Genomic DNA, 26,725 nt, shown 5'->3' with positions numbered 1-26,725 from the left:
TCTGTGCTTGTTGGTGTTGGTTGGATTTGCTAAAATGTTTGGAGGCCTCTCATGAATGGCCTCATTGAGAGAAAGCATTTAGCAGCTGAACTGTTTTTCAAAGGTCAAAAACAAATGCAGTGTACAGTACGGCATCCTAATGTGCAGCTGTGAGGCAGAGACCTCAGCTGGGGAGGGGGACACGTTACGTCTTCCTGTCCCTCGAGCTGCTCTCACTGATCCTCTGTAGCTTTTGCGCTCACATTATCTCCGTCATGTCATCTCTCATCATTTAACCTTTTCCTGCTTTCTGGAAACACATCACATGGTTGAGGATTCATGAGGCTAGCCTTTGGGGAATTCTTGAAAGCTGTCTGCATCCTTCAGTAGTTATTCTTGTGGCCCTTGCTAACCGTACACACACTCAACATACTCTCACATTCCTCTTTTCTCTCTTCCACTCTCATCTCCCACCACCATCACCACCCCTGTCCCTCCCTCCCTCTCTCTGCTCATGGCTCTGGCTCTCTCTGCCTCTCTCCAAAGCTGTTGTTACTGTGTGGCTCCCGCACATCATTCCACCGCGATGGAAATTAAATGAAGGTGGCTTAACGCAGCTAACAGAGGCATGCTTTGAAGGATGTAACCGGGGGAAGCTGCTCTGCCAGATCCTTTTCCATGGACTGTGGATTTGCACTGCTCAGGCGAGGACACAGCAATCACTCAGCCATGCAGAAGCCCAGACAACAGGACTAATCTCTCCACCTGACTTGTGGAAGCTCCACTTTTTTTCCCTGAATTATTTATTCCTCGCTGCCAAAGACAGTGTGGGACAATGGAGCCGGAGTGAAGTAGATGTTACATGTGTAGCTTTGACTGCAGTCTGCAGCACACATGGATGTGTTCAGCTTTGTGAAGATGCCAAAGCTGTCAGGGTGAGTCCGATGGATGCTGCTGTGTTTATTTGTCTTTTCCTTCTCTAGTAGGTGGTGTGTGTTGTGTTCTGTGTTCACATTGGCACAATTTACAGACTGGCACAGGAATCACATGTGGAACGGGGTGATTAAAAATGCTGAGTTATTGATTACTCAAGAGTGCAAGTTGTGCAGTCATGTATGATGCGAAATGAATGAGCAAGTGAGGTAGATGGGAGTGGGGTGGATGCAGAAGCTGATGCGGTTCATGTAGCTAAACTGTGTGTGTAAGTTCATACATTTCTTAATTGATGCAGACAGCAGTCATGGTTTGTTGCTTTCTGTGGTGTCATGAAGCCATACATGTTCTGAAACACTACGAAGATGAACTGCAGTTGTTTCAGATTATAAATCACTTCAGCTAAAAGGCCACGGCTGATGATTTACCAATTCATAGTACAGCTGTAAGTTATTTTCAATTATCATATTTTTTAGTAGTGTAATGTAAAAATATATATATTTTTAACAATTTACCGTGATCTGTTTTTTGGAATCATTACATATACGCAGATATTTAATATGAATATTCAAGTTCTCATACCGTTGTCCAGAACACTTATAGATGACACAGGAGTAGAAAGCTTGCTGTTGTACAATAAAAAAAACAATACATTTGATTAAATTAAACACCACATTGTAGTTTCTTATTCTTATTTTCTTCATTTGGAAAATGTTAGTGTAAGAAGGAACAATTATTATTATTTATTTTTTTGTTGACATAAAGTGATGTAAAATATGTGGTATGTGAAAACTAACATGTTTTAAACTAACATTCTCGAGGAATGTATTCATTGCCAGGGCAGACACCTCACCTCACGGGTCTGCTAGATTGACTTGATCTGCCCCAGTGGACACTAATCCTCCTCGGGGATTTGGCTCCATCAGAAACACTACAGACCACTGGTGGTGGGAACAGCTGATCATAAATGTGAATTATTAAATCATATACTGCATGTGTTACAAGAATCCACATTCAGTTAATTTCTTTTCACTTATGAGTCATCAACAGACTGCACTGGGATTTTTTTTTTAATTAGTAAAAAAGAAAAAGAAAGACTTACAGCAATTTACTGCAGCGTTGAAGCATAATATTGCAACTCAGAATTGAGCTTTTTCTGTTTTCTATGCAAATCACAGTGTCCTTTTGTTTTAACATTCCTACAGGAAAGCAGGCAGGTAGAAGAGATTTTCCATCAGATTATAGGACTGTTGTTTTCCAGTTAGTATCCCTTCATGGCAACATTTATGATGCAGCTCCCAGTGGACCTCCAAAGTCACTGCATCCTGTCACTGTTAATAATGCCACACAATGCTATTCCTGATTATGAGTTACCACTGCTACACTGTCGGGTTTTTTTTGTTTTCTCCCTCTCAGCTGCCAGCTAGAATTTAAATCAGCAGGATGCTATTTTGCTAAGGCTACAGAGGAACCCACTGTATGTATTTAGAGATGTACAAGAAAGGGAACGTTTTCCCTCATTGTCTCTCCCTGCTGCCTCACAACGCCCCCAGATGTGTCTGCTGTCAGAAACAAAAGCATCCTCTTTCTTTCATTTTTCTTCATTCTTTGTTGCGTTTCAGTCTAACATATTTACATGTTTAATATTCTCACCCTCTGTCTTTTATCAACAAAAAAAAAAAAAAGCCAGTTTGACCAAAGTTGTGAAAGCGGCTCTATTTGATTTTTCCATGTAGATCTTTTGCTTAACTTAGCTGGAAGTGTTGTTACGCTTTTTATACATCCTGTGGGTGTTTTGAAAAGGGTTCGTCTGAAACAGCACTGTGGAGATAATGAGCATGGTCATCACGCATCTACAGTGTATGTAGAAAGTGTCAATTACCACTCGATCACAGTGATTGCCTGACTCATTAGGGTTGTTAAAATGTGTGTATGTGTAGGGCATTGCTTTGCATGCATTCAAAAATAGGTCTGGAGTATTTGTTATTGTGTGATGATGCTACTATTTTAGTCGTCCTTATGTAAAAGATAGATGTGTTCATTAAATGTGTGAGTGGAAATGTTTTTCTGGTCGGCGTCGGTGAGATTTTGCATCAACATGAATAATATAGAAGAACAGTTCAAACTAATTTACTTGGACTTCATTCCTGGCTGGGTTTTTCTTTAATAAATCTATTATGTCATCCATTGTTCGACATGTTTTGACTGCAAACTTTTTGCACAGGAAATCACTGGTCTGGACACAAATTGATTAGCCTAAATGTTCATCAGAGTACACAAAGACCAAAAGATCTGTCATTCTTAGCTGTTCACATCAGAAGCTCTCAGGGAAGAGTAGTTTAAAAATGGCTCTGGGTCAGAAATGGGAGCCAGCTGGCTGGTGGACGAGGTCTCAGGCAAGCATTTATTTAGTTCTGTCCTTTAGAGCTTTTAGCATAAAAGCAGTGAGTAGCACAATAAGGCCAAGGAGAATCTAGAAGTCTAGTTCAGTGCCCACAGGGTAAGTTCATCACTATATGTGCTTGATGTTTTACATGTGGAGCAAAGAATGCCTTGGGAAAATGCAGAGTAATAATGAAAACACAGATGTCATTCTTTAGTTTTGTGTCTATTCATGAGGTCTAATGAGAACTGTATTGCGCGTATGCAATCATGCACATTAATTTCTGCACGTGCAGGTGGTGCAGCCGGCTATGCTGTAGGCTACATCCAGGTTTGGAGCAGTAGCTCTTTAGTAGATAATGATGTGTTGCTGTTTAACAGGTATGCAGAGGGACTGCGAGCTCTTATTCACTGTAACATAGCAGGAGGATCATAGTGGGTGGCCTGTTTCCCAGATGCTGTTTCATTCACACCCAGAGGAGATTAACTAACCAAAAACATTTCTATATAGAGGCACCAGAGAGCTGCTCAGGATAGTGCAGTTGCCCATGGCAACAATATCAGTGCTTCTTAAGACAAACACAGAAACCCAATATTCAGTTGGAGTATCGGGGAAATACACACTCGTATTCTCAAGTCAGTGTTAGTGCTATTTCTAGTCATCCAGGTGGTCTGATCGGGTTTCTTGCATACCAGGATAACAGGAAAACAAATGTGGCCAAAAGGACAGTGATGTCTCAGAATGGGCAAGAAACATTCAGCAACATTTTTTAAATCACTAACAGCTAATTAATAATAGCCGATTGGACCATGTTCTATTGCCATATTGACATACAAGTCAAACAGAAGGCCGATGTTTTCTGATTAAAAAAAGGAAATGCGTATGTGTCCTCAACAGGAGGGAGGCAGTGTAAAAAAGAAGAGAGGAATAAGGCCTTTAATCAGAGAGGTTCCTCTCTGTCTGAGCTACTTCTCCGCTCTGCTCCCCCGGCCTCCTCCCAGGAGATGGTCATCTCATCTGCTGTCTCTTCACAGATTTCATATCCAAACAGAATCACATTAGCGGTCTATCTCTGCATAAAGGTCTCTGTTTAGCACCGAGAAGCAGCGCCACAGCCTCCTCAGTCATACATACGTACAACAAGTCCCTCCCTGTCACACAAGGAAACCCAAAAAAAACAACAACTTTATATTTTATTTAGACTTTGTGAAGAGTTGGGTGTTCGTGTTCAGGGTACACACAAACAGCAAGCACTGGATTCAGGAAATTCATAAAGATTGTAATTATTCTATCTTTAAGTGTAATGTGACAGTGAGGTTGCATAACATGTTTGTCCGTGTGTGTTTATGCAGCAGAAGATTTGCTTAATGTTGCTCAAATGTAAGAGTTGCATGTTCATACTACCACTATATTATATCCTATGAGACTGGATCCCTATATTCAATCACACACTGGAAGAGAATAACGTGCTGTTTAATTAATGATGGTATTTCTAAGGAACATTTATATTAATATGGCTCTCTGAACCCGTCCGGAGTATTTCCCTGTCTCTCGCCCAGTGCATGCTGGGTAAGCCATAAGAACAAATGAGAAAATGCAGAGTTTGGTCCGCTGGCGACGAGAACGTGAACGTCAGTGAAAATGTTGCAAATGGGAGTCATTGACTCCTCTCAGAGGAAATACCTCTCTGAATACCTCTGCGAAAAATTACACATCTTTTAATTCTCAATATGCGTAATGACAGGCAAGTTGCACCAGTGTGGTTTCATATAGCAAACCCTCATGGAGATTGTCCGTGTAAATTATTCAAACTAACTTGAGTGTCTGTGTTGGAATCTGCTCTTCTTAGCTGCAGGCTTGTCTATAATGCATAGTTACTCCCTACATTAACAGGATTTCAGCCTTCATAACACACCAGCAGGCTTCTTGGTATGGTAACTAGCTTGTATTCAGAGTAATGAAAGGGAAAGTGAACTACTGTGATAAAGCAAGGATCACATTATTCATGCATCTTTTATGAAGGACTGAAAAGGGATCTTTTCCCCGTCGTGCATACAGTACAATTAACATTTTCCAAATTATAGTTCCTGATAAAAAAAACAGACTTTTGTGCATCTTAACAAAGATGCACAAAATAAGTCTTTGAATAGAATTGGATGATACAACCTTGATTCTAGTTGCTGTGGTAACAAAGGCTTAGACCTTCGTGTAGTTGCATTGTGCTTTATTGATTTTATGAAAGTTTTCCTTTTTAGAATGAAAGATTATGCTTTGGTTGCTACTGAATAGTTCAGTAGGCACAATTCAGACGGATATATGAAGAAATCAAATTCAAATCAAATGTATTTATATAGCCCAATATCACAACTTATACATTTGTGCTTTACAGACTGCACAGGATACGACACCCTCTGTCCTTACACCCTCGCATCGCACAAGGAAAAACCTCCTAAAAGAAACCCCATAATTAAAGATAAGAAGTTGCTATGATTTTTGCAGTTTTGTGCAATTTGTCCTGAGAAAAAAATTACATTTTCTTACAACTTCATGTTCTAATTGTCCTCCCTCTGACTCTTGGGTAACATTTCATGAATTGTGCAGCATGGCTTGCCCACTTGGCGCTTGATTACTTAGTCCGATGTGACTGTGCAGGCATGATTTATTAATGCTATAGCTGAGGAAGATCAGTTTCACTGTCCACCAGTTGGTGAACCTTGTCAGCCTCTCTGTAAGCTGGAGTGCTGCGACTCAATGGCATAATGCACCTCCCGCCCGCAGACGAAAGAAATCAAAGATCACAGTGTCTATGACCGTATCTATCTGTTAGTGCCGACACATTGTGGCCGGGGGGGACAGAAAATGGATTTTAGGGAACAATTTTTAAGTTCCGAAACATATTTTGAAGGCACAGCATCTGAAACTGTAAGTACTATTATGCTTTATTATGTTGTAAACCTTTGGAGAAATGTCATCGCCAAAGGTGTAATCCTGCAGAAATACTATCATCGTAGGATAATGTTCATACGGCGCAATCTTTTGACCTTTTTTATACATTACATCTCTTGACTAAAATGTGTAAATCTGCTTGTGTTAACATGGCTGTTAGCTTTATCCCAGAGGCTGAAATGGAGGGTACAAGTAGGACTCATCAATGAAGTGTACATGGACAGTATCCAGTTGAGCTGCAGGAAATGTGTTCTAAATATACACCACCGAGGCCTGCAGCTAATTTACTGTAGGTCAAACAAATCCATATCCATGTGGAAACACTATTATCACCCAAACACACCACTGTGTTGAAAGAAAGAAAGAAAGAAAGAAAGAAAGAGTGCTTCCTGTGTACAAAGCTCAACTTCAAATCTAGTGCACAAAAGAAAGAAACTCCATTTTCAGCTAGGGCATATGCTGTTTTATAAATGAGTTATTATTTAATGCATCCAGACGCACTTAGGTGGGTTTTGTTTGATTTTAGTTGAAGCGACCCCAAAATACACTTCAGCTTATGTTGCATTATTTTGTAAGTGCCTAACTCTTCATTGTGTTGATGAGTTGGCAATATTTTATTCATACCTCATGCGCCCATACAGAGAGACACGTTCGTGGGAACGCCCACACTAACACACACACTCTTATGCAGATACAAGCACCCGGCACACACTTTATTATCAACGGTACAGTAACTGGGGGAAACATTTAGAGGGAAAGAAAGAAGAGCTTTGAATAATGAATGCGAAGAGCCCTGTTACACGGCAGACAAGCCTTTGAAGTGACATAACTTGCTGCCACCGCTTTCATAGCATCACCAGCGTGCAGACACAAAGACAGAGATAAAGGGAAGACAAGCAAAGGGGGGTGCAGACAAAAACACATTTGAACCAATTACAGTTCTGCTGAATACCTGCAACTTGTAGCCCAGTGAAAAGGCTACGGAGAACTAGAACATCGTATTTAATCTCGATTTAGACTAGTCTTTGTCTTTCACACAATAGACTGCGATGAATTGCTTTGTGTAACGATGGTCATGGCTGCTTCTATTCTTTGATAAACTGTGTCGAATCGTCTTGCCAGTGAGCAAATCAAATAACCACTTTATAAGATAATTCCTCTGAGCGTCTTTTTATAAAGAATGTGCTGACATCTAAAAAATATAACCCATTTCATGTCTCTCAAAGCACACGAGTGAGGCATGACAACTCCGTCTGTGTGTCTGGCTTACGTAATTAATTTGATTTGTATTCACTGAGTAACTGTGGCTATGCAACATTGTTTATCACGCTGGAATCGTCTCTTATCTGTTGGGTTGAGTCACTTCATGTCAACGCGCCGTGACTCGTTTATTTCTAATATGATTTAAATATCTCTGTAACAAATGTTATTTTAAATCATTCGATTAAATGATTTAAACTATAACCTCGGAGCTTGCTATTGCATGTTAATGCAAGTAGGTTTTAATGGATGACTTTCTTCCTCTGCAGCCACAGGACCAAATCCTCCGGCTGGCCGCCCCCTTCAGGGACCTGGAGTTCTTCACAAGGACCCCCCAATGGATGGGACATGGGCACCAATAGAGAGGGGCGTGACTGCTACATCAAGTAAGTGCCCTGTGTTTAAAGAAACAGAGGGGGAGATTTCTCTATCCCAGATGTGTCATACGCTTTGCCAACCTGTGATTATTCTAGCCACGTCACTGCCTCCACACTGTCTCCATCTGTGCGCTCAGACTACTGATTCTCTGTTCCCTCCACTGCTGCGCACACTCTGCCCCTGCCCACTCTCACTCTCTCTCTCTCTCTCACACTCTGACACACACACACCCACAACTCTCCTCATGCAGTCTCCCAAATGCAGAAGAGGGCTATTGAGAGCGTGTGTGTGTGTGTGTGTACACTGCCGCTGAGGAGGAAATTCACCTGTGCAGGGACTTGTTTTGATCTGAGAGTCTGCACGCTCCCCAGAGGATGCTGGGTTGTAGTGTCATCAGCGTAATTGATCCTTCGTAATTGGCACTTCTGGACAGGCAGGTAAAAAGAAACTGCACTGGTTCTTTATATGTTTGTGTGCACATGTTCTAATGTAACAAGTGAGTGTTTGCTTGTGCCAATTGCTCTGTGGATTCGGCTGAGATTTCCTCCTGAGATGTGCAATTTGCACGTGTTATGCTAAATGTTTGCTCTTCTCATTTAACATTCATTATAATGCAATGGCATGCACAGTACTTTCTGTGTCGAGGGCTGCTATATATATTGCATCTCTCTAATGTGAAAAGAATGGGTGTATTTGCATGTTGTATGGAATAGGAGGTGAGCACTTGTCACACATGGGTTATAGCATGAGAAGCGTGATGTCAGAGGAGTTATATAAGAAGTAAGGAGCAGTGAAAGTGCTGGATGTCTGGAAGAGGCAGATCATGGAGGCTGTTCTGGCTCCAGATTTAGCTTTCTAAATTGAGGAAGACTCATGAATAATCAAATGTCCCTTTTTGTGACTGTCCATGGTCATCCGAGTTTGTCAAGGCTCCAGGGCGTTGGTGTTAAATTGTTGTATTTCTCAGTGGAACACATGTCTAGTCTGCGTGACAGGAGCACATGAATAAAGCAGTAGCTTTTAATATTTACGCTGTGACACACAGTATTTAACGTAGATGTAATGAAGTTTAGTGAATGCGGTGACTATATTCTGGAGGATTGTTCAATTGAATAGATGCATATCATTGGGAAAATTACAGATTTAACAGAGACTTCTTTTTTTTGTCAAGACTGAGCTTGAGATGGCAGGATAGCAATTTATTTTCACAGCTACACAAAGATGTCAAAGTGAAATGAACAGTGGTTCCATCAGCACTTCAATTGACATGAATAAGTCACATAGAAATTACAATTTCCTTTTGGGAGATTAAAAAAAAAAAATGCACAACAGACAGTTGTAAAGCAAAACATATGCCAATACAAACTGGCTATGATTGCATAATTAATAAAAAATAAAAATAAAATATAACTTGGCGCCAACAAGTTGTGAGCCGTGTCAAAGCAGCCTTTCAAAACAAGAGTTTGGAGATGAGCTTACTCCACTTTGTCCACAATATGCATAAATAAAAATAGTCTTTCTAGCCACTCCTTTTTGTTAATCTTGGTAACTGTATAGCTTACAGTGCACCTTCTGAATGCTGTGTAGAGTGTTGTGCAGCTACGCTAGCAGCTAATGAGTATGATTAGGGACCATTAGATGCATGGCTGTCTGCACAATGGGAATCCAGCCATGTTTAGCAGGTGGCCTTGCAGGGGAGGAGACAGTACTCTTCCTGAATGCACAGGTCCATATGGTTTTGATTTGTGCACAATCTGTTGAGTTTGTAATTTAGGACATAAAACCGACACATACATCCAGTTAATGTGTCTTAGAAGGACCTTCAGAAATGCAAAGGGATAGAGTTCACTGTGCAGTAATTGTTGTTATAGCTTGTCGTACAATGACTGGCAAAAAAAACTGAGACAAGTTCCTTGTTTTCATGATGGGGGGGGGGGGACAAGGGAGATGACACATTTTAAGAGGCTTTAAAATCAACTAAGGGTTATTATCTTTTAGAGAAATTGCAGGAAAACAGAGAAAAGATAAACGATTTCCTCTCTCCTTGGTGTAGAGGCTTAGGTGTGCCACTGAAATAATTATAGACCTGCATGTTTAATTCTAATTAGCTATTTAACTGATACATTTAGAGTGTACTTTGGTTGATTCAAATGCCTGTTGCATTTAAACGACATGATAAAAAAGCTATTTGCAAAGTAGTTACTAAATGAATCAATTAATAATCCATTTGATATTTTGGCCTTTCGCTTCTACAGGCAGTAACGTCTAACGCCACGCGGTGTGTGTGTTGTCCTGTTAATGCTGCCACATTGCCAGGCTGGGTGTGTAAATACTCATGTGGGTGTGTTATGAATATTTGCTGACTCTCTAGAAAAGCCTCTGGATCCCTATGATGGTAAACTGACATGATATAAGAAAAATATCACATAGTTAAATCAAATCATTTGAGTAATATGGGAATATTATACAGAGCCTGAAATAATAAAGTCAGTAAACTGCACTGTACTTAGTTTGTATTTATTTATTGAGTCTACAACATATCCCCTCTGCTTTCATAATAGTAATAATAATAACACATTTCAGGGCTAGTTTTTACACTTAGACATTTAGTAAATAAACCGCCAAAGAAAACTAAACTTATTTGACACAAACATGTTTTCTTATTTTTAAGACAGACTGAGGGTTTTCTCCTTCGATGACCTCAGGAACAACCGACTCAGTTCATTATTTTCAATTAGCTCCACCTTTTTAGTCGTGCTACCGCAGGCTTTGCACAGGCCGCTGCCTCTCTCTGCCCACACTGCCGTGAAACTCGAGGCTTCTGTGTTGATTTGACCAATTAATCAATTAATATTTTTAATAGATGTGAAAAAAATCTTTTAAACGGCTTTGGAGTTTAACTATTAACTTACTCCATTGTACTTACATGCCTTCCTTTCATGTACCTTTTTAGTTTTAGTGTTGTCAGTACTTTCAGGATGTTGCTCGGAAATATGTTTTCATCCCTAATTCTGAGTGAGGCACAATGGGTGCATGTATTTAGTCAATCAAAGTGTGTGTGTGTGTGTGTGTGTGTGTGTGTGTGTGTGTGTGTGTGTGTGTGTGTGTGTGTGTGTGTGTGTGAGAGTGTGTTGATGTGATGATACAGTCAATTATTGAAGCCAATTTCCTACATTTTGAAGATTAAGGGATTAAAACACTTGAAATATTATATTATACTACAAGGTTAATGTGTTTTTCCATTAGCTTCTAAAGAAACCCTCTTTACAGACTTTTACAGTTCAATAGAAGTAAGTAAGTAAGTAAGTAACTGCTTTCTGTATGCAGAAATACAACATTAGTTGACTAAGTGTGTCGGTTTACCACATTTTGTTTAATACGTGGGATTAGTTTGTTTGTTTTTTTCATTTATTTGATGGTTTTTAATGTTAATCTCCTTTTTTAATCCTTAAAAGAAATTTGGTTCTGAAGAAATTGTTTGTCAAAAACTGAATGTATAGTATATTGTTCAATATATCTTCCATAAGACGGCCTCAAACACTGTGTTCAACATTTATATGCAGAAAAGAGAGAAGATGCCCTTTTATCTTTTGATTACACCTTAATGCAGATGTGTTATAAACCCACCAATGGAAGACTTGGGGCTATGTCATTTTAATTAAATCAAAGAGGATAATATCTTAATTGCAAATACATGTATTGTGGCCTCTGCATAATACTGATGCAGTACATATTATATTAGCTTGTTTGTATTATCGTTTAAATTGAATCAGTTGCACATTGCTTTTAAGGGATCTGTTTAATTAACATAAAAACAAGATTGCCAGCATCCATGTGCCAGCGGGTCAGATTTAGCATAATATCTGCCGGATTCTTTTATAACACAAAGACACATGTTTTATTGTTAAAGCATAAGAGCTTTTCCATGAAAATGTTTTTTGTACGTTTTAAGTAATACTCAACTTTTATCGCAAAGTGGACCGAGGGATAAACACGTCGTCCTTGTAACGGGGAAGCAGTCGGATTTATGTTAAAGGTCTTATATTTCAGAAACCTTCAAGAAGGCAGCACAGTAACAGATCCTCAACTGAAAGAAAATAGCAGCCCTCAATTCTATTTTTAGCTTCAGCTGATAGGAGATGGCAAATCATGTTGTTGTTTTTACCTTCTATAGATTATTGTAGCTTCCTTTATATAAACCTATCAAACATCAGGTTCTTGTTCAGCTCGAAAAGAAAGTGGCTTATGTTTCTTTATGAACTAAAAGAGGAGACCATTTGGTTCATTGAGAAATAATTTTATAATACTTTTTGAATCCCCCTGCAAAATCTCAGTAGTATTGGGATTGCGATTGATGGATCTCTCTGTGTCTTTGTGCTTTGAAAGATTAATTGTTTAATATTTAGAGTTAAAAAGTACATGTGTCAAGAATAACTGTGAATTACAGACTGTCTGCCCACGGCTCTAATTAACCAACATTGTTGACACCATACGGAGCTGCTGCTACTGCCGCTGCCGCTGCCGCTGCTGCCGCTGCTGCCGCTGCCACTGCTGCCGCTGTTGCCGCTGCTGCCGCTGTTGCTGCCGCTGCCGCTGCTAACAGAGCAAGTGGAGAAACACTGCAAACACTTTGATCACAGAATGTGTGAAAGTTGCATACAGTTTGTCCATGTTTTTTGAGCCTGAGAAGAGAATAATGATCGTGTTGCAAGGGCGTGTTTACAGCAAGCTCTTGATGGCAGGGATTCGTCCATCAACTCAGGGTTGCATCTGCATGACACTCCACATCATACCTGTCCTGCATCTTTATTAGTGTGGCAAGGCAAAAGCCTATATTCTGAAACACAGCGTGACTACTACAGAAAACTGTAACTGTTCCTTGGTAAAGCACACAGTGGATATCTGAAATGTAAGAGTACAAACATTGCCGCTTGATTACCATCGTCCACATGTCCTATTTTTGCAGCATTGCACTAGTTCCTTATTTCAAAACAATGTCTTTGTCTTTAAGCATTTTGGGGATTTAGACACAAGCTAAACAAACACTAAACAGTCAGCAGTTGCATTACATGCTGTCCCTGATTATTTACAGTATTGAACAGCTTTCTCCAGTCTGACTTGTCATTGTTTCAGAGGATTCTTTGTAGTGGTGGTATTAGTTCAGCAATCATATTTTGAAATTAGAGCTGCAGCTAATTATTTTTAACCATTAGCGATTGATTTGCCCATTATTTTCTCTGTTAATCGATTAATCCTTGGGTCAATCAAATGTCGACAAGAAGATTAGCAATGGCATTCTTTTATTCTTCTAATATTAAAATTCATGAAAGTGTCAAATTTGACATTTTTGTTTTCCTTGATACACTAACAGTGTCTTCACAACACTGCATACACACAGATTGCATTACAATGTGACAAAAACAAGCAGTGTTGATGAGTGAAATAGGAAATATGCTTTGCATTGTTCCCGCAGCCACTCCTGCTCCCAGAGCAGCTCCCTGGATGAAGTTCGTCTGGACGGGGACAAATTTGTGCCACCAGCTCCACGGAAGGTGGAGATGAGACGAGACCCAGTGCTTGGCTTTGGATTTGTGGCAGGCAGTGAGAAACCTGTGGTGGTCCGCTCAGTCACACCAGGTAAAGTGTCCCAGCTGTACAGTGAACTCTAATACAACAGTGACTCATCCGATCCATGGCTGTTATCAACACATTCCCGAAGCACATGAAATCCTACTAAAAAGAAGCCACAAAATAGAGAGGAAAACCCACTCAGGCTGTAGTTTACACGGATGAGTCATTGATTTTAACAGCACTCAATGAGTGAGCATTCATTAGAGCCTTGAGCCACAAGACAGGAAACCAAGAAAAATGGCATAACTGTGCAGTTTGTACCACTTAACTCTTGTTTGGTGTGTTGGCAGGGGGTCCATCAGAAGGCAGGCTGATCCCAGGAGACGAGATCATCATGATAAATGATGAGCCAGTCAGTTCAGCACCCAGGGAGAGGGTTATTGACCTTGTCAGGTATGACAACACACTAAGGTGAGATGTCATTTCACCTGTTGTTGATAATTATATAGTGCCTGTAAGAAAACATATTCTCCCTTCTTGGAAGTTTTCATGTTTTATTATTACAACATCGAATCATTTAAAAAACGTTTACATAAGTATCCACTCTTTGATACAGCCAATTGGTTTAGACTCACAATTTGCATTCAAGGGGTTTCAATCAGGTGTAGAATAAATACATCTGTACCTGGAATTGCTCAATCAGTATTGCAAAGTACACCATGACATTAAAGGATCACTCCGAGCAACTCAGGTGATTGAAAAGCACAAGTTAGTGGATGGTTGCAAGAATATTTTAGTGTCAAAAAGGCACATTAAATTCCCTTATGATTCTATGTTGTAAAACATTTAAACATGAAAACTTCCATGGCAGGTGAATACTTAATATAGGCACTGTATTTCACTTTCGTAAACTTTATAAATAATCAAACTACTTCTCACAGTTGTTTATGGACATATTGTACATGGACACAAATTTGCAAAAATAAGTCAACTTTTTGTCAAGAATAAGCTTCTTTTTTTTTTTGTTAATGCTATAAAAGCTGGTACAGAGATGGTACATTAGTGAAGCCACCTGCTCCATTCACCATTTGGCTGTATGCTGGTGTGGACGTTTTTTCATGCGTCTCATTAAATTAATATCACTGACACAGCTGAGTGGCTGGCTGTGAGTGCTTGGTCCTCGTATGACCTGTGCGGCAGTTTGTAAACAGTACATTAGTTCAGGGAAAAGTGCCCATGTGGCCACTCCTTCACAGCTCCGGTGGCCTTGAATGGGCTCGGCCTCTGCACTAAAACTCTGCACTATGGAGGCACGACAGAGCTGCCAGGAACATCACTGGGACATAATGTTCCTTGTGCTACCGTCCGCCATGATGTCCAAAAAATGTACAGTAATTGTAAGAAAACTGTAATTCCAGATTTCCCTTAACCAAATGATTTTTTGTTTTGTTTTTATCACAAATGTATTCTCTTTTCTTTTTTTTCTGTGTCTTGCAGGAGCTGCAAGGAGTCGATATTGTTAAGCGTTGTTCAGCCGTACCCAGTAAGTTTCTCCGTCCCCCGTGAATGAAATTCCAATAGGCTGTCTGTGTGTTTGGAGCTGATTATTTTGTTGACTCTTTGAAGGCAAGTCCTTAATCATGCCATATGTTTCTACTGGCACCGTTGGCACTGTATCAGCCTTAGCTGAGTGTTACAGCCCCGCTATCTCAGACTAAGGGAGTCCAATTGCTGCAGTCTTTCCCAGTCTTCTCATGTTGTAGTGTCAGATCCTCGCAAAGACCTCAGACGAACCTGCCACTTCAACATTCAGTCATGGAGCACCAGATGCTCGTGAACGCACTGCGCCAAGAGCATATATTCGACCTTTGTTTATTGTTCACATAATAAAAGTCAGTGGAAATGTGAAGTATGCTTGAATTCCCTCCAAAAGTAGATCAAATTTGAGTGGTGCCATCTGATATCTCTCTGTACACCGTGCTGTAATTATGATGTTTAATACCATGAAACACTTCCAATATTTACATTCATTGTGCATTTCAATTAATCAGTTTGTTCAGCATCATAGTGTTTCAGAGGCTCATCGTGATGAGTGTGGAGTCTTTAAAAAAAAACAAAAAACAGCCATTTAATAACTTGAAATGGATTTAATTTGCAGAAAAACATGGGTGTAGAATTCCACAATACTCACAGGAGCAAGCAGCTCTTACAATGCTGCCTGTAATTGCTTCTGTTTACCAGGTGTTTCTTTGCGGCCTCAATGACACACCGGCAGGCAGTGAGGGTGTCCTCCCTCTTATGCCTTACACAGAGCCTCTCTAATTGCATCAGCACTGAGTGGAGACATGGGAGGTTGTCACGTTTCAAGTTGCAACTTGTCCTTGAATTGTGTGGAGCCTGAAAAAAAATACATGACTCATCTCGAATGAAACTCATTGTCCTTTAAAATCTGTTTTTCTTTTTCCTTTTTTCTTCTTTCTCTCCAAAAGTCACCCAAATCGGCATTCATCAGCGCAGCCAAAAAGGCCAAGTTAAAGACTAATCCTGTTAAAGTCCGCTTCGCTGAAGAGGTCATCATCAATGGCCAGGTCCCCGTAAGTCACACTGGACACTGATTCATTCTGTACACATCAAGATTCTGAAGAGGAGGCAACAGCAGCAGACTTACACTCTCAAAGCGGGCATAGTGAAAATATTAGAAGTCACTAATGGTAAAATAAAGACGTGCATTAGCAAGAAATGTTATTTCTTATTTCTTTTCATCACTGGGATGAAATAGAGAGTATGTGGGTATGATTGACACAAGGGGGGGCACTCTCACAGAGAGCTTCCCTGATTTGTTGGATGTGACACACAGAGAAGAGGTTTTTTAAAGAGCAACCACAAAGTACGAAGACTTACATAAAAAAACAAAGTAATATCCTTTTAGCTAAAAGGACAACATAAAACCAGAAAGTGATTATTAAAGAAGATGCATTAGTGTGTTTCTTTGTATTACTTTCAATACCATTTTGGCGCAACAAATAAAGTAAATGGGAAAACATGTTCAAAAAAATAGTTTGACATTTTGGGAAATATGCTAATTTGCTTTATTGCTGAGAGGTAGATGAGAAAATTGATACCGCTCTCATACAGTATCTATATCTTTTAAAATATGAAGTTACAGACAGGATAGCTGAGCTTAGCATAACATCTGGAGGCAGGGGGAAACGGTTAACAGTAATACAAATATCTGCTGCCTAACAGCATCTTTTTAAAGCTCACTAACTAACATGTTACATATGATTTGTTTAAATCCGTACCAAAACATGCAAAAAGGAAACCTTGTGGTTTCACAGGGGGTCATGTGCTGGGCGCAGGAACTTTTTATTGTCAATGTGTTTCCCCCTGCTATGCTATGCTATGCTATGCTAAGCTAAGCTAACCGTCTCCTCATTGTAGCTTCATAATTACCAGACAGACGTGAGAGTGTATCAAGATTCTCATTCCAGCAATTAAGTGTATTTCCCAAAATATGGATTTATTCCTTTAATTTTCCTTTAATCCTCAGAATGACTTCCGTATTGAGTTCTTGAATATGCATATTTTCTCCTAGGGCTCTGCTAATTAGAGAAGTTTCCTCTCATGCACTTTGACTACAGTATTTAAACATCTTTCATTTAGAAAAAGTGAGATTTGTTGAACAAATTATTCTCATTCTCTCCTCAGGAAACAGTGAAGGACAACTCCCTTCTCTTTATGCCAAATGTTCTGAAGGTGTACCTGGAGAACGGGCAGACTAAATCATTTAAATTTGACAGCAGCACATCCATTAAGGTAGGTGCCGGAAAGAAACCTGCTTCACTATAAAATGCAGTTACGTAATCTTAATTGAGGTCCCGCTTAAATGTTAAATGTTATTCAAAGTTGCTCTGCACATTGCACAAGTGCAAACTCCTCTTCACTACGGCCTTCAGAACCTTATCTGAACGAACATTTTTGATTCAAACAAAAAGCCTTTTGAACACAAATAACTGTGCAGCAGCCTGGAGAACTTGGTCAGCAATTTGCATTACCTTCATTTTTGGATGGATGGATGGATTTTGTTTTCTATTGCAGCTTAAATTCGGATTGTACCTTCCATTCATGTTTTCGCGTGTGCTCAGCTGTGAAAATGATTTATGGTTTTGGCAATGAGCTGAGCATGAGCAGGCTGCTGCATCTGCACGGTTCATATATTGTATTAACGATGACTTTGTGTCTGTGAAAGGACGTCATCTTGACCCTGCAAGAAAAGCTATCCATTAAGAGCATCGAGCACTTCTCTCTGATGCTGGAGCAAAGAGCGGAGGGGTGTGCCAGCAAACTCATGCTCCTGCATGAGCAGGAGATGCTAACTCAGGTGAGACTAAACAGGACATGTGCAGGAGGATACACCACCCTTGTCTTTAGTAGGCAGTCGAGTATTTTTGTTTTCACTCAGGAGCAAAACTGCAGGCTTGACTGCTTATACATGACAAATGTTAATGGAACTGTTTGACATTTCGCTTTCCTGCCAAAAGTTAAGAGGAGATGAATAAATCACTGAAATAGTTCCTCAAGAAAACCACTACTTCTGGTTTTTACATGTCTATGGATTTCACAAAAGAGATAAAACATGATCATTATTGATTTAGATGTGCTGTTGGTGTATTTATATATGTTTTACCTTTGAACAGAGTTAGGCTAGCTGTGTCCCCTGCTCCTGTTTCACAGACAGATATGAGAGAGGTATCGATCTTCTCAAGAAAGCAAATAAGCTTATTTCCCAAAACGTCAAACTATTCCTTGAATCCCTGTCAAAATGGTATATTAATCCTGACAGACTGCATGCTTTTGGTTACTATTCATCAAAAAAAGGCTCGTTAGTAGATATGTTGCACACTTGACTAAACCATCCTCTTCTTGTGACTTGTGCTGTAGGTGACACAGAGGCCAGGGTCACACAAGATGAAATGCTTTTTCCGCATCACTTTTGTCCCAAAGGATCCCGTGGACCTGCTTAGGAGAGACGCAGTAGCATTTGAATACCTCTATGTTCAGGTGAATAGCAGCAGATAACCCTTAACACGTACAGGTACAGTTTAGTTTATGGTGAACGTTTTTAAAGAACCACAGAATGCTAATCTGACACCTCAGAACTCAGATCTAGTAGAGTCCAGTAGAGACTTTAGTCTATAGTAATGGCCTGAGCGAACACATGGGTGCTGTAGGTGTGTTGTTGTCTTGCATGTCGTGATAATGAGGCTTACTGAAGTGTAACCTCCTCCTATCCTCTCCCTCTCCGGCTCCTCCAGAGCTGTAATGATGTGGTATTGGAGAGATTTGGGTCAGAGCTGAAATACGACACGGCCCTCCATCTGGCTGCTCTGCAAATGTATATTCTGACCATCAATGCCAAGCAGTCCCAGAAAGTTTCCCTCAAGTATATTGAGTAAGTAGATTGGATTTCACACTGCACCATGTATCCATAAGTCATTTTGTTGTTTGGTTACTAAGTCCAGAATGCTCTCATACTATAAAACAATAATAATGATCCACTACAAAGCCAGAAGATACGTCCCTGTTAATGACTCTGATTGTACTCTGCCAGTTCATCGATGTGCCACCTCCGGGTGAAGTGAATCGATCACCGGTCAAGAATGATGACTTGACTGTTTGTCCTAGTGATTGAGTGACCTTCTCAAATCTGTATGAATTGTGCGTCTGCAGGAAGGAGTGGGGTCTGGCTTTGTTCCTGCCTCCTGCAGTGCTGTCGAGCATGAAAGAGAAGAACATCAAGAAGGCCCTCACTCACATCCTCAAAACCAACCAGAACCTGGTGCCACCTGGTAAAAAGGTAGAGTGTGCTACGTCTTCCCTTTTTCTCTCTTCCTCTCTCTTTATCTGTAAGTCTCTCCATCTCTGTCTTTGTAACAACTCTTTACTACCACCTAGTGGAGTGTTTAGCTTCAAAGTAATGGTGCTGGGTGGTTGCTTGAATAAGTTGAACACTACATTCTGCTGTGAATACCTTATTTCAACCATTTCTACTTGTATCTCATCCCGTATGTCTTGTTTCCTTCCCCATTCCAGCTGACTGCATTGCAGGCAAAGGTCCATTATCTGAAGTATCTTAGCGATTTGAGGCTGTATGGAGGACGGGTTTTTAAATCCACACTAATTGTGAGTGAAATCATCTTCTCACATTATGCGCAGCCAGTGTGTGCCACGTCACTCGCTGTTCATTTGCATGCAGGACATGATAAATGCTATTTCATCCCTTTTCACAGCAAGGCGAGAAGCACACAGAAGTGACATTGCTGGTGGGGCCCAAATATGGCATCAGCCATGTGATCAACACCAAAACAAACCTGGTGGCACTTCTGGCTGATTTCAGTCATGTCAACCGCATTGAGATGTATACAGAAGATGAGAACAGGGTTAGAGTGGAACTACATGTTCTGGACGTAAAGGTTAACAAACCATCTTCTTTTCCAAAAATAAAAGCGTGTGCTGACTGGTTTTGTGAATATTCTTCTATGTTTTCTACCCTAACAACACCAAGTCATTATAAGGGCATTCTACAGCCCCACTTTCTCATTTGTTTTGCGCTCATTGTCATCTGCTTATCTGCCTCTTTCACAGCCCATCACTCTCATAATGGAGTCTGTTGATGCAATGAATCTGGCCTGTTTGACTGCTGGCTACTACAAATTACTGGTGGACTCTCGGCGCTCCATCTTCAATGTGGCCAAAAACACAGAAACAAGTATGTCTGAAATGCTCTCAAGATGACTCATCAGAACGTGTAGTGTTTTAGAAAGATGTGTAATCTTTTGGTTCCTCTTTGCAGGCCATGCAGCACGAGTAAAGCAGACCTACCAGGCCATCGAGTGTACATACAGCACACCCCAGAAAGGATTTGAAGACAGAAACAACCAGAGATGCAGCCAAGATTATTCTGACCAGGAGTGTGAATACCTGGAGCACGGGAGATTTGAAGGCCAACCAGTCTACATAACTGAGATCCACCAGCCTCAGCACTCCGTGCACATGGCAGAGAGAGCCGAGTGCTGCAGAATCCCTTGCACCCAAACTTACCTCAACGTCCCCAGGCCCAAACCCCAAGACTCCGCCAGGAGTGCAAAGGTCTCCTTCATATTTGGAGATCCTCCCTTAGACAGTGTTAACCCCCAAAATTTGGGCTACCAGAGACTGATGGACGATAGCCCAGAGATTCTAGACAATCACAGCCACATGTATAGGCGTCTCGAGGAGGACTATAAGATGATGGATGCCATAGAAGACGGGTATCAGTACTCCACCAAAATCTTCGGTCCTACTGAATGCATCGAGGAGCCGCTGCTGCACGATATCTGCTACGCAGAGACGACGGATGACGCAGAGGATGAGGATGACATCAGCTGTGAGGAGGACATGGTGATGAGTGACATTGACAAGCCTATGTTGCTCTCGCTCTCAGGGTCCAGCGATGACATCATTGACTTGACCTCCCTCCCTCCCCCACCGGAGGGTAATGACGAGGAGGACAATGACGTACTGCTGCACTCTCTTAACCTGGCCATAGCCGCTCCTCCTCCCGGCTTCAGGGACAGCTCTGACGAGGAGGAGCAGCAGGGGGGCGGGACTCGTGCCCAGGGGGCCTGCAATGATATCCCAGTGTCTCTCATAGATTCAGTGCCCACCCTCGGGGCAGAGGGTCACGGGGAGCCTCTAAACGATGCGGTTGTGTCCACCTTACAGGCGCTGGAGGCTCTCGCTGCATCTGAGGAACAGAGTCCGGCACAGTCAGAGAGTAGCACAGGTTCTCCTTACACTATTGTAACGTTCATCCATTAACACCACACATTTTCCAGCCATTCACTTTTGATTTGTCATTGTTGATTTAATTTTTTTCAATAAATCCCATTTTGTTCTATGTTTCCTTTTGTGTGAGTATTTCTTCATTCATTTGAGCATAAAAGCAGTTCATTACAGCGTCATTCATTTTGTCAAGATGTGTTGTTTTGTGGATCATTTAGTTTTCTCGACTGCACAATAGCGCGCTAATATTTAAATGATTTGACTCTTCTCTATAAATATTTCATACATGCCGTTATTGTTGTGTTATGATTGTTATTGTAAGTGGTTATTCTATATTGATTTAGATGTATTATTGTCTGAGTTATTCCTCACTAATCCTTCACTCCTTTTCTCCCCTACATGCTGAATTACATTGTCATTACCATTAACTATATTTGACTCGTTCCCTAATCTGTGACATTTCTCATGTGCCTCAGATGAAGTTGTTAATGAAGTGTTTGTCTTTCTGTGGTACACAGGTGTAGAAATATCACGAGCATTTAGTCCTGAGTCCTCAGATTCTGGCAACGAGACAAATTCCTCTGAGATGACAGAGAGCTCCGAGCTGGCCACTGCTCACAGACACTCGGAGAACCACCTGAGGATGCACATGGCCATGACAGAAGGATCCCACAGCGTGAACGAGGAGAAGACTGAGGTCGCTGCACCCGGCGATGGTGGCGCTGCAGCTATGCAGTACAACTCCCAGGAGCATCAGGACGAGGAGGCGAAATCGTCTGCAGTCGCCTCCTCCCAGATTTTTCACTCAGATGGCGGTGAGATGGAGCCAGAGACGATGGAAATAAAATCAGTCAGTGAATACTTCACTAAGATGCACATGGGCTCGGTAATGAGCAGGCAGAGAGGGAAACAGAGGGAGGCAGAGAGCAGAATCCAAGGAGATACCTGCGAATCCTCTGACAGATCTCACATGACGTCTCATGACTCGGCTAGAGAGGAGCCCCCTCATCTTGTTGGGAAGTATAACGCTTTCACTGTGAGGGATTCCTACTACATGAATCAACTTGATCTGGGGCGAACGCACTTTAAAGACAGGAATCAAAAATGGCAGCAGACGACGGCCGGAAACAAAATGGCAGAGAATCTCTCTCCAGAATGTGTGAATGACTCACAGGCTTCCCACGCAGACAGGTTGACAGAAAAGGGAGAGAAACGGGATTCGGATAAAAGAAGCCAACAGTTAAATCATCTCCACTCTCCCTGCAAAGGGCCTGCCGAAGGAGAAGCCACTTCACAGGACAATGAGCAGCAGCAAATTAAGATTCCCCCGTCAGAGCAGGACCTCACACGGTTATACGAATACCACGTGAACAAGCGCATGTCATCCATTCAGAGTGAAGGCGTTCATTCTCTGCAGAGCTCACAATGTTCCTCTATAGACGCTGGTTGCAGCACAGGCAGCAGCAGCTGTGTCACTCCCATGGATTCTCCTCTTTGTGCCACAGACAATATGCATGTACTGTCAGAGTCCTCGCTCAAGGGGCTGAGTTATGCAACTGCTGAGGAAAAAGCTTGTGGGCCTCCGGGTCAAGGGAGGGTTGGCCATCCCATGGACTCCACCCTGCTGAGGAAGATCCATGCAGCTACCAGCGCGGAGCCTGGGTTCGGGATTACACGGGACGGCAGTCACCGAATGCCCAAGATAAAAGAAACCACAGGTAAAACTAAACAGGAGGGTGCTCTCTCTTGTGTAAGTGCACGAAAGGAACAAAATGGGACATTTACTAAAGGCCCTGTCACACAGGTCCGTATGGCAGAAACATGCCGACGTATATGAAAAGTAGTCAGAGTCCAAATACGTCCAACTTTTCCACAGCGGTGTTGTAGCTGACGTATACATAACGAATACATAACTAATTATTATACGTATGTCAAACATTGATAGCGTATTTAAAACGTATCAGAGCGTCTGGACAACGGAGCTGGAAAAGTGCCATCTGGTTCACGTCATGCTGATGCTGGAGAACGGCTAACATGCTGAACGCTAGCTGTACTGTAGAAACACGTTTAATAAGTTACTCCGTCGTCAGGCATCATCTTAACATAGGGTAGGAACAGGTTATCCACTCGTTATCAATACATTGGCTGTAGGGTTCACCGTCAGCCGACGTAGCCTATATCTAACGTTCCTCTAACATATTCACGTACGTATTCACGTACGTATTCACGTACGTATTCACATAGGTAAGTATTCACGTACGTATTCACGTAGGTAAGTATTCACGTACTATATTTACTTAGGTAAGTATTCACGTACTATATTTACGTAGGTAAGTATTCACGTACGTATTCACGTATGTCTAACGTAACGTAACGTCTGCATATCTTATGAAGCACACGTCGGGTACGTCTGGTAATTTTGAACATGCTCAAAACATCAGCGTTCAACAACGCACCCCAGCGTAACACAGTGAGCTCTTAAAGAATACTACTTGTACCTTACCTTATATCTACATACACCAGCGTGTTGCCGATATTTTGTATACGCCATATTTGTGTATACGTTATGCATTCGTTGGGCATTCGTCTGATACATTTTGTATTAGTAAGTGATACGCTATCAATAGGTTAGACATGTGTATCTATATGTTCACTTTTACGATCCGATGAAAAGTTGGACGTATTTGGACTCTGACAAATTTTCGTATGTGCCGGCATAAGTTTCTGTCATACAGATATGTGGAACAGGGCTTTAAAGTCACTCATTGCACACAAATGACAAACATTTTCTCATCCACCTTGTGGTATCTAGCCTTCAATATGTTTTACTGTAAAACAAGATTAATGCAGCTCTGTGAGGCTGCACTCAGGCACAGCACTGTTTACCATAGTCACAATGACAGTGCAAACATGCTGATGTTAATCAGGTGGATTTGTTTTCACTGTGTTCACCATTTTATTTAGCACATATAAAGTCTTCACATTCTTTATATTTGTTTTATGAATTTTCTTGTATCTTGAAAATATCAAAATACCTTTACAACCTCAAGCCTCTAAAAGTCAAGTGACCAACACTTTGAAATATAGTCCTGCCCTTATTTAAGGAGATTTCTTCACTGTTGTTATTTCCATATTTGTGGCCCTTTAGGAATTAAGATATATTTTTTAACAAGTATGCAAATTGAGGAAAAGATGCATATCACAATCTATGTATACATAATGCATATAAGTCTATAAGTGTCGTTATTAAGATGTGTTTGTTGCAGATGTTGCTGTCAGGGAGATGCTTAACAGTGCTCTTTGTTTCCCTACTACCCCTAGTGTAGCTTGCACACAGCTGAAGAAGGTTGGGGAAGAGTCATCTTTAGCTCTCTGTAATGAGACCAGTACCACCACCACAACCATTACACCATCATCATTAAGAAGTAGCACAGAGCCCAGCGGGCTGACACAGGCCAGCCCCGAACCTGACCCACACGCCCTGGCTTTCCCCTCAAGCGGATCATCAAGTGACCCTAAAACAAGCAGCCTCAGGAAGCCACGCAGGGATCGGACGCTCGGGAAGAACTGGAGCACCATGATGCCAGGTTCCAGGAGCTTAGAAGCGCTGTTAGAGAAGACAAGAGCAACAATTACAAGGAAGAGTGGTGGTCAGAATTTCCAGTCTCAAGATCCCCCAAAAGCACAGAGGATATTCTCTGCCAAAACCTTGCCCAAGAGCTTGTCCCAGGGTTCAGTCGCCTCGAATTCATCTGGCAGAAGGATGCTAAGAGGAGCCTCCCTGTTGCCTCCAGAGACAACGGCTCAAAGGCTGCATGCAGGTTCGTGGAAGTGCCGTAGGCCGTTCAGTCACTGCTTCCTGCGGAGGAAGAAGAACACTGATGGTGATGACGAAGACAAAGAGATGCCCTCACATGCTCTGTTCTCTGTCAGCTCGGTTTCTTTCAATCGCGAGGAAAGCGTGGTCTTGAAAGCCGACTTTAAAGCTGAGCAGAGTAACACGGCCGCAGCTACGAATGACACGAGCCTCAAAGCAAGGCTGGCTCGTGTCAATTCAATGAAGGGAAAAACTTACAGCCTTCACACAGGGTTCGCACTTGCACGTAAGGATGCCTTAGAGATGGTCGTTGTGTTGCGTTCCAGCGTCGGCCGCTCGTACAGAGGTGGGAAACGCGAGGTCAACGAGGCTGACACGGATACGTTCTCACAGCTGCTTTTCATGCAGGCCAAAGTGCTGAGCAGCGCCTGCAGTCAGATGGGTGTAGAATACAGCAGCCCCGAGGAGTTACTGCTCACTCTGACGCACAGCTTTCACACACTCTGCTGCCTAACACAAGCCTGCATGTCACTCGTGGAAGGCCTGAGCCGCGAGAGCGAGCGGCGTGAGGTGGTAGCCAAGGTGGATGAGGTCGTCATGAACTACGCGCGTCTGCTGAAAGCTGCTGAGGCAGCTTCGGGAAGCTCCCCCGGTGACCAAAGTGTGAATGCATTGACACATCACTCTGCCGCCATGTCTGCTATTATAAACGCACTAACTCACTCACTGAAAACACTGCTCAACAAATAAACTGTTGTCATTTTGTCCTAAATATTGATTTTAAAGCCATACATAAGAGACATGGGTTTAAAAACCAATGTGAACTGCTGTGAAAAAAACTTGCCTTGTCTACAATATTTTATTATGTAAAGTAAAAACTAAAATTATATGAATCATTAAGAGTTTTAAATAGATTATATTAAGGCCTCTATGAAGAAGAATATGACCCTACCCTCCTCAGTATATTATCTAATATTATATCATAGGGATTATTTTAATGATTTATTGGTTATATTAGGATTTTAACATGTATATTATTACAACCTTATTAGTACCTTGTTTATAAATTGTAAGAATATATATTATGTTGAAGAAATGCAAACACTATATAAAGCTATAGACAAATCATTGCACAGGACAAGACGTGATTAATCGATTAAATCGAGTAACGCATATGACTTTTTTTATTTGCTGGATTCACCTTAATTTATTGAATACTTTACACGTGAACACACATGAGTACTTTCCTATTATCTTTTGTCAACATCATTAAAAAGATTAAAACTTTTAAAAAGACTTATTTTTGTCTGTTTTTGTTTTATTAAAACACAAATGTGGTTTTCCATTTATTACCAACCTCTTTTACAATACCATATTAGTTATTTAATTGGGTACGTGCAAATTCATGACCGTTAATACTAAAAAATTGCTCCTAAAATTGCATTATTCATACAGAAAAGTAGCTTGACCCGTGTTTAGTTTGAACTATGTTTAATGATTCATGATTTCCCCATATTCTCAAGCCTGAGTGGCGGTAATGCTTTTTGCATTAATGATGATGATGATGATGATGATGATGATGATGATGATGATGATGGCCCATTTCTCAGGGTAGGAGAGAGGGTATTTGGATA

At 41.3% G+C, this 26,725-nt stretch overlaps 1 protein-coding gene across 2 annotated transcripts; it reads left to right on the top strand.

The window, feature by feature from the left end:
* The first annotated feature begins 555 nt into the window (after positions 1-555).
* LOC115026584 (FERM and PDZ domain-containing protein 4-like) lies at positions 556-26,381 on the top strand. 2 transcript variants are annotated; one of them, XM_029459451.1, is made up of 17 exons: positions 556-914; positions 7,771-7,887; positions 13,353-13,516; positions 13,801-13,903; positions 14,948-14,993; positions 15,940-16,044; positions 17,159-17,266; positions 17,700-17,831; positions 18,392-18,511; positions 18,766-18,902; positions 19,181-19,307; positions 19,544-19,633; positions 19,741-19,923; positions 20,096-20,219; positions 20,304-21,275; positions 21,793-22,992; positions 24,601-26,381. In XM_029459451.1, the coding sequence occupies exons 1-17, from the start codon at positions 874-876 to the stop codon at positions 25,839-25,841; spliced, it is 5,010 nt and encodes a 1,669-aa protein (XP_029315311.1). In that variant the 5' UTR covers positions 556-873; the 3' UTR covers positions 25,842-26,381. The 2 variants fall into 2 exon arrangements, with proteins under 2 accessions (XP_029315311.1, XP_029315310.1); XM_029459450.1 differs by having other exon boundaries at positions 13,801-13,921.
* The last annotated feature ends 344 nt before the right edge of the window (positions 26,382-26,725 follow it).

Source organism: Cottoperca gobio, chromosome 21 (assembly GCF_900634415.1).
Source record: "Cottoperca gobio chromosome 21, fCotGob3.1, whole genome shotgun sequence".
Lineage (NCBI taxonomy): Eukaryota > Metazoa > Chordata > Actinopteri > Perciformes > Bovichtidae > Cottoperca > Cottoperca gobio.
The sequence above is the reverse complement of the archived record's forward strand: the minus strand, read 5'-3'. Positions and strand labels throughout refer to the sequence as shown.

Bases quoted from the DNA above. Each gene is read 5' to 3' on its own strand.
- LOC115026584 (XM_029459450.1), top strand. From the start codon at position 874: ATGGATGTGTTCAGCTTTGTGAAGATGCCAAAGCTGTCAGG. The intron at 14,994-15,939 runs GTAAGTTTCTCC...TCTCTCCAAAAG, and splicing joins GCGTTGTTCAGCCGTACCCA to TCACCCAAATCGGCATTCAT. The intron at 20,220-20,303 runs GTATGTCTGAAA...TCCTCTTTGCAG, and splicing joins GGCCAAAAACACAGAAACAA to GCCATGCAGCACGAGTAAAG.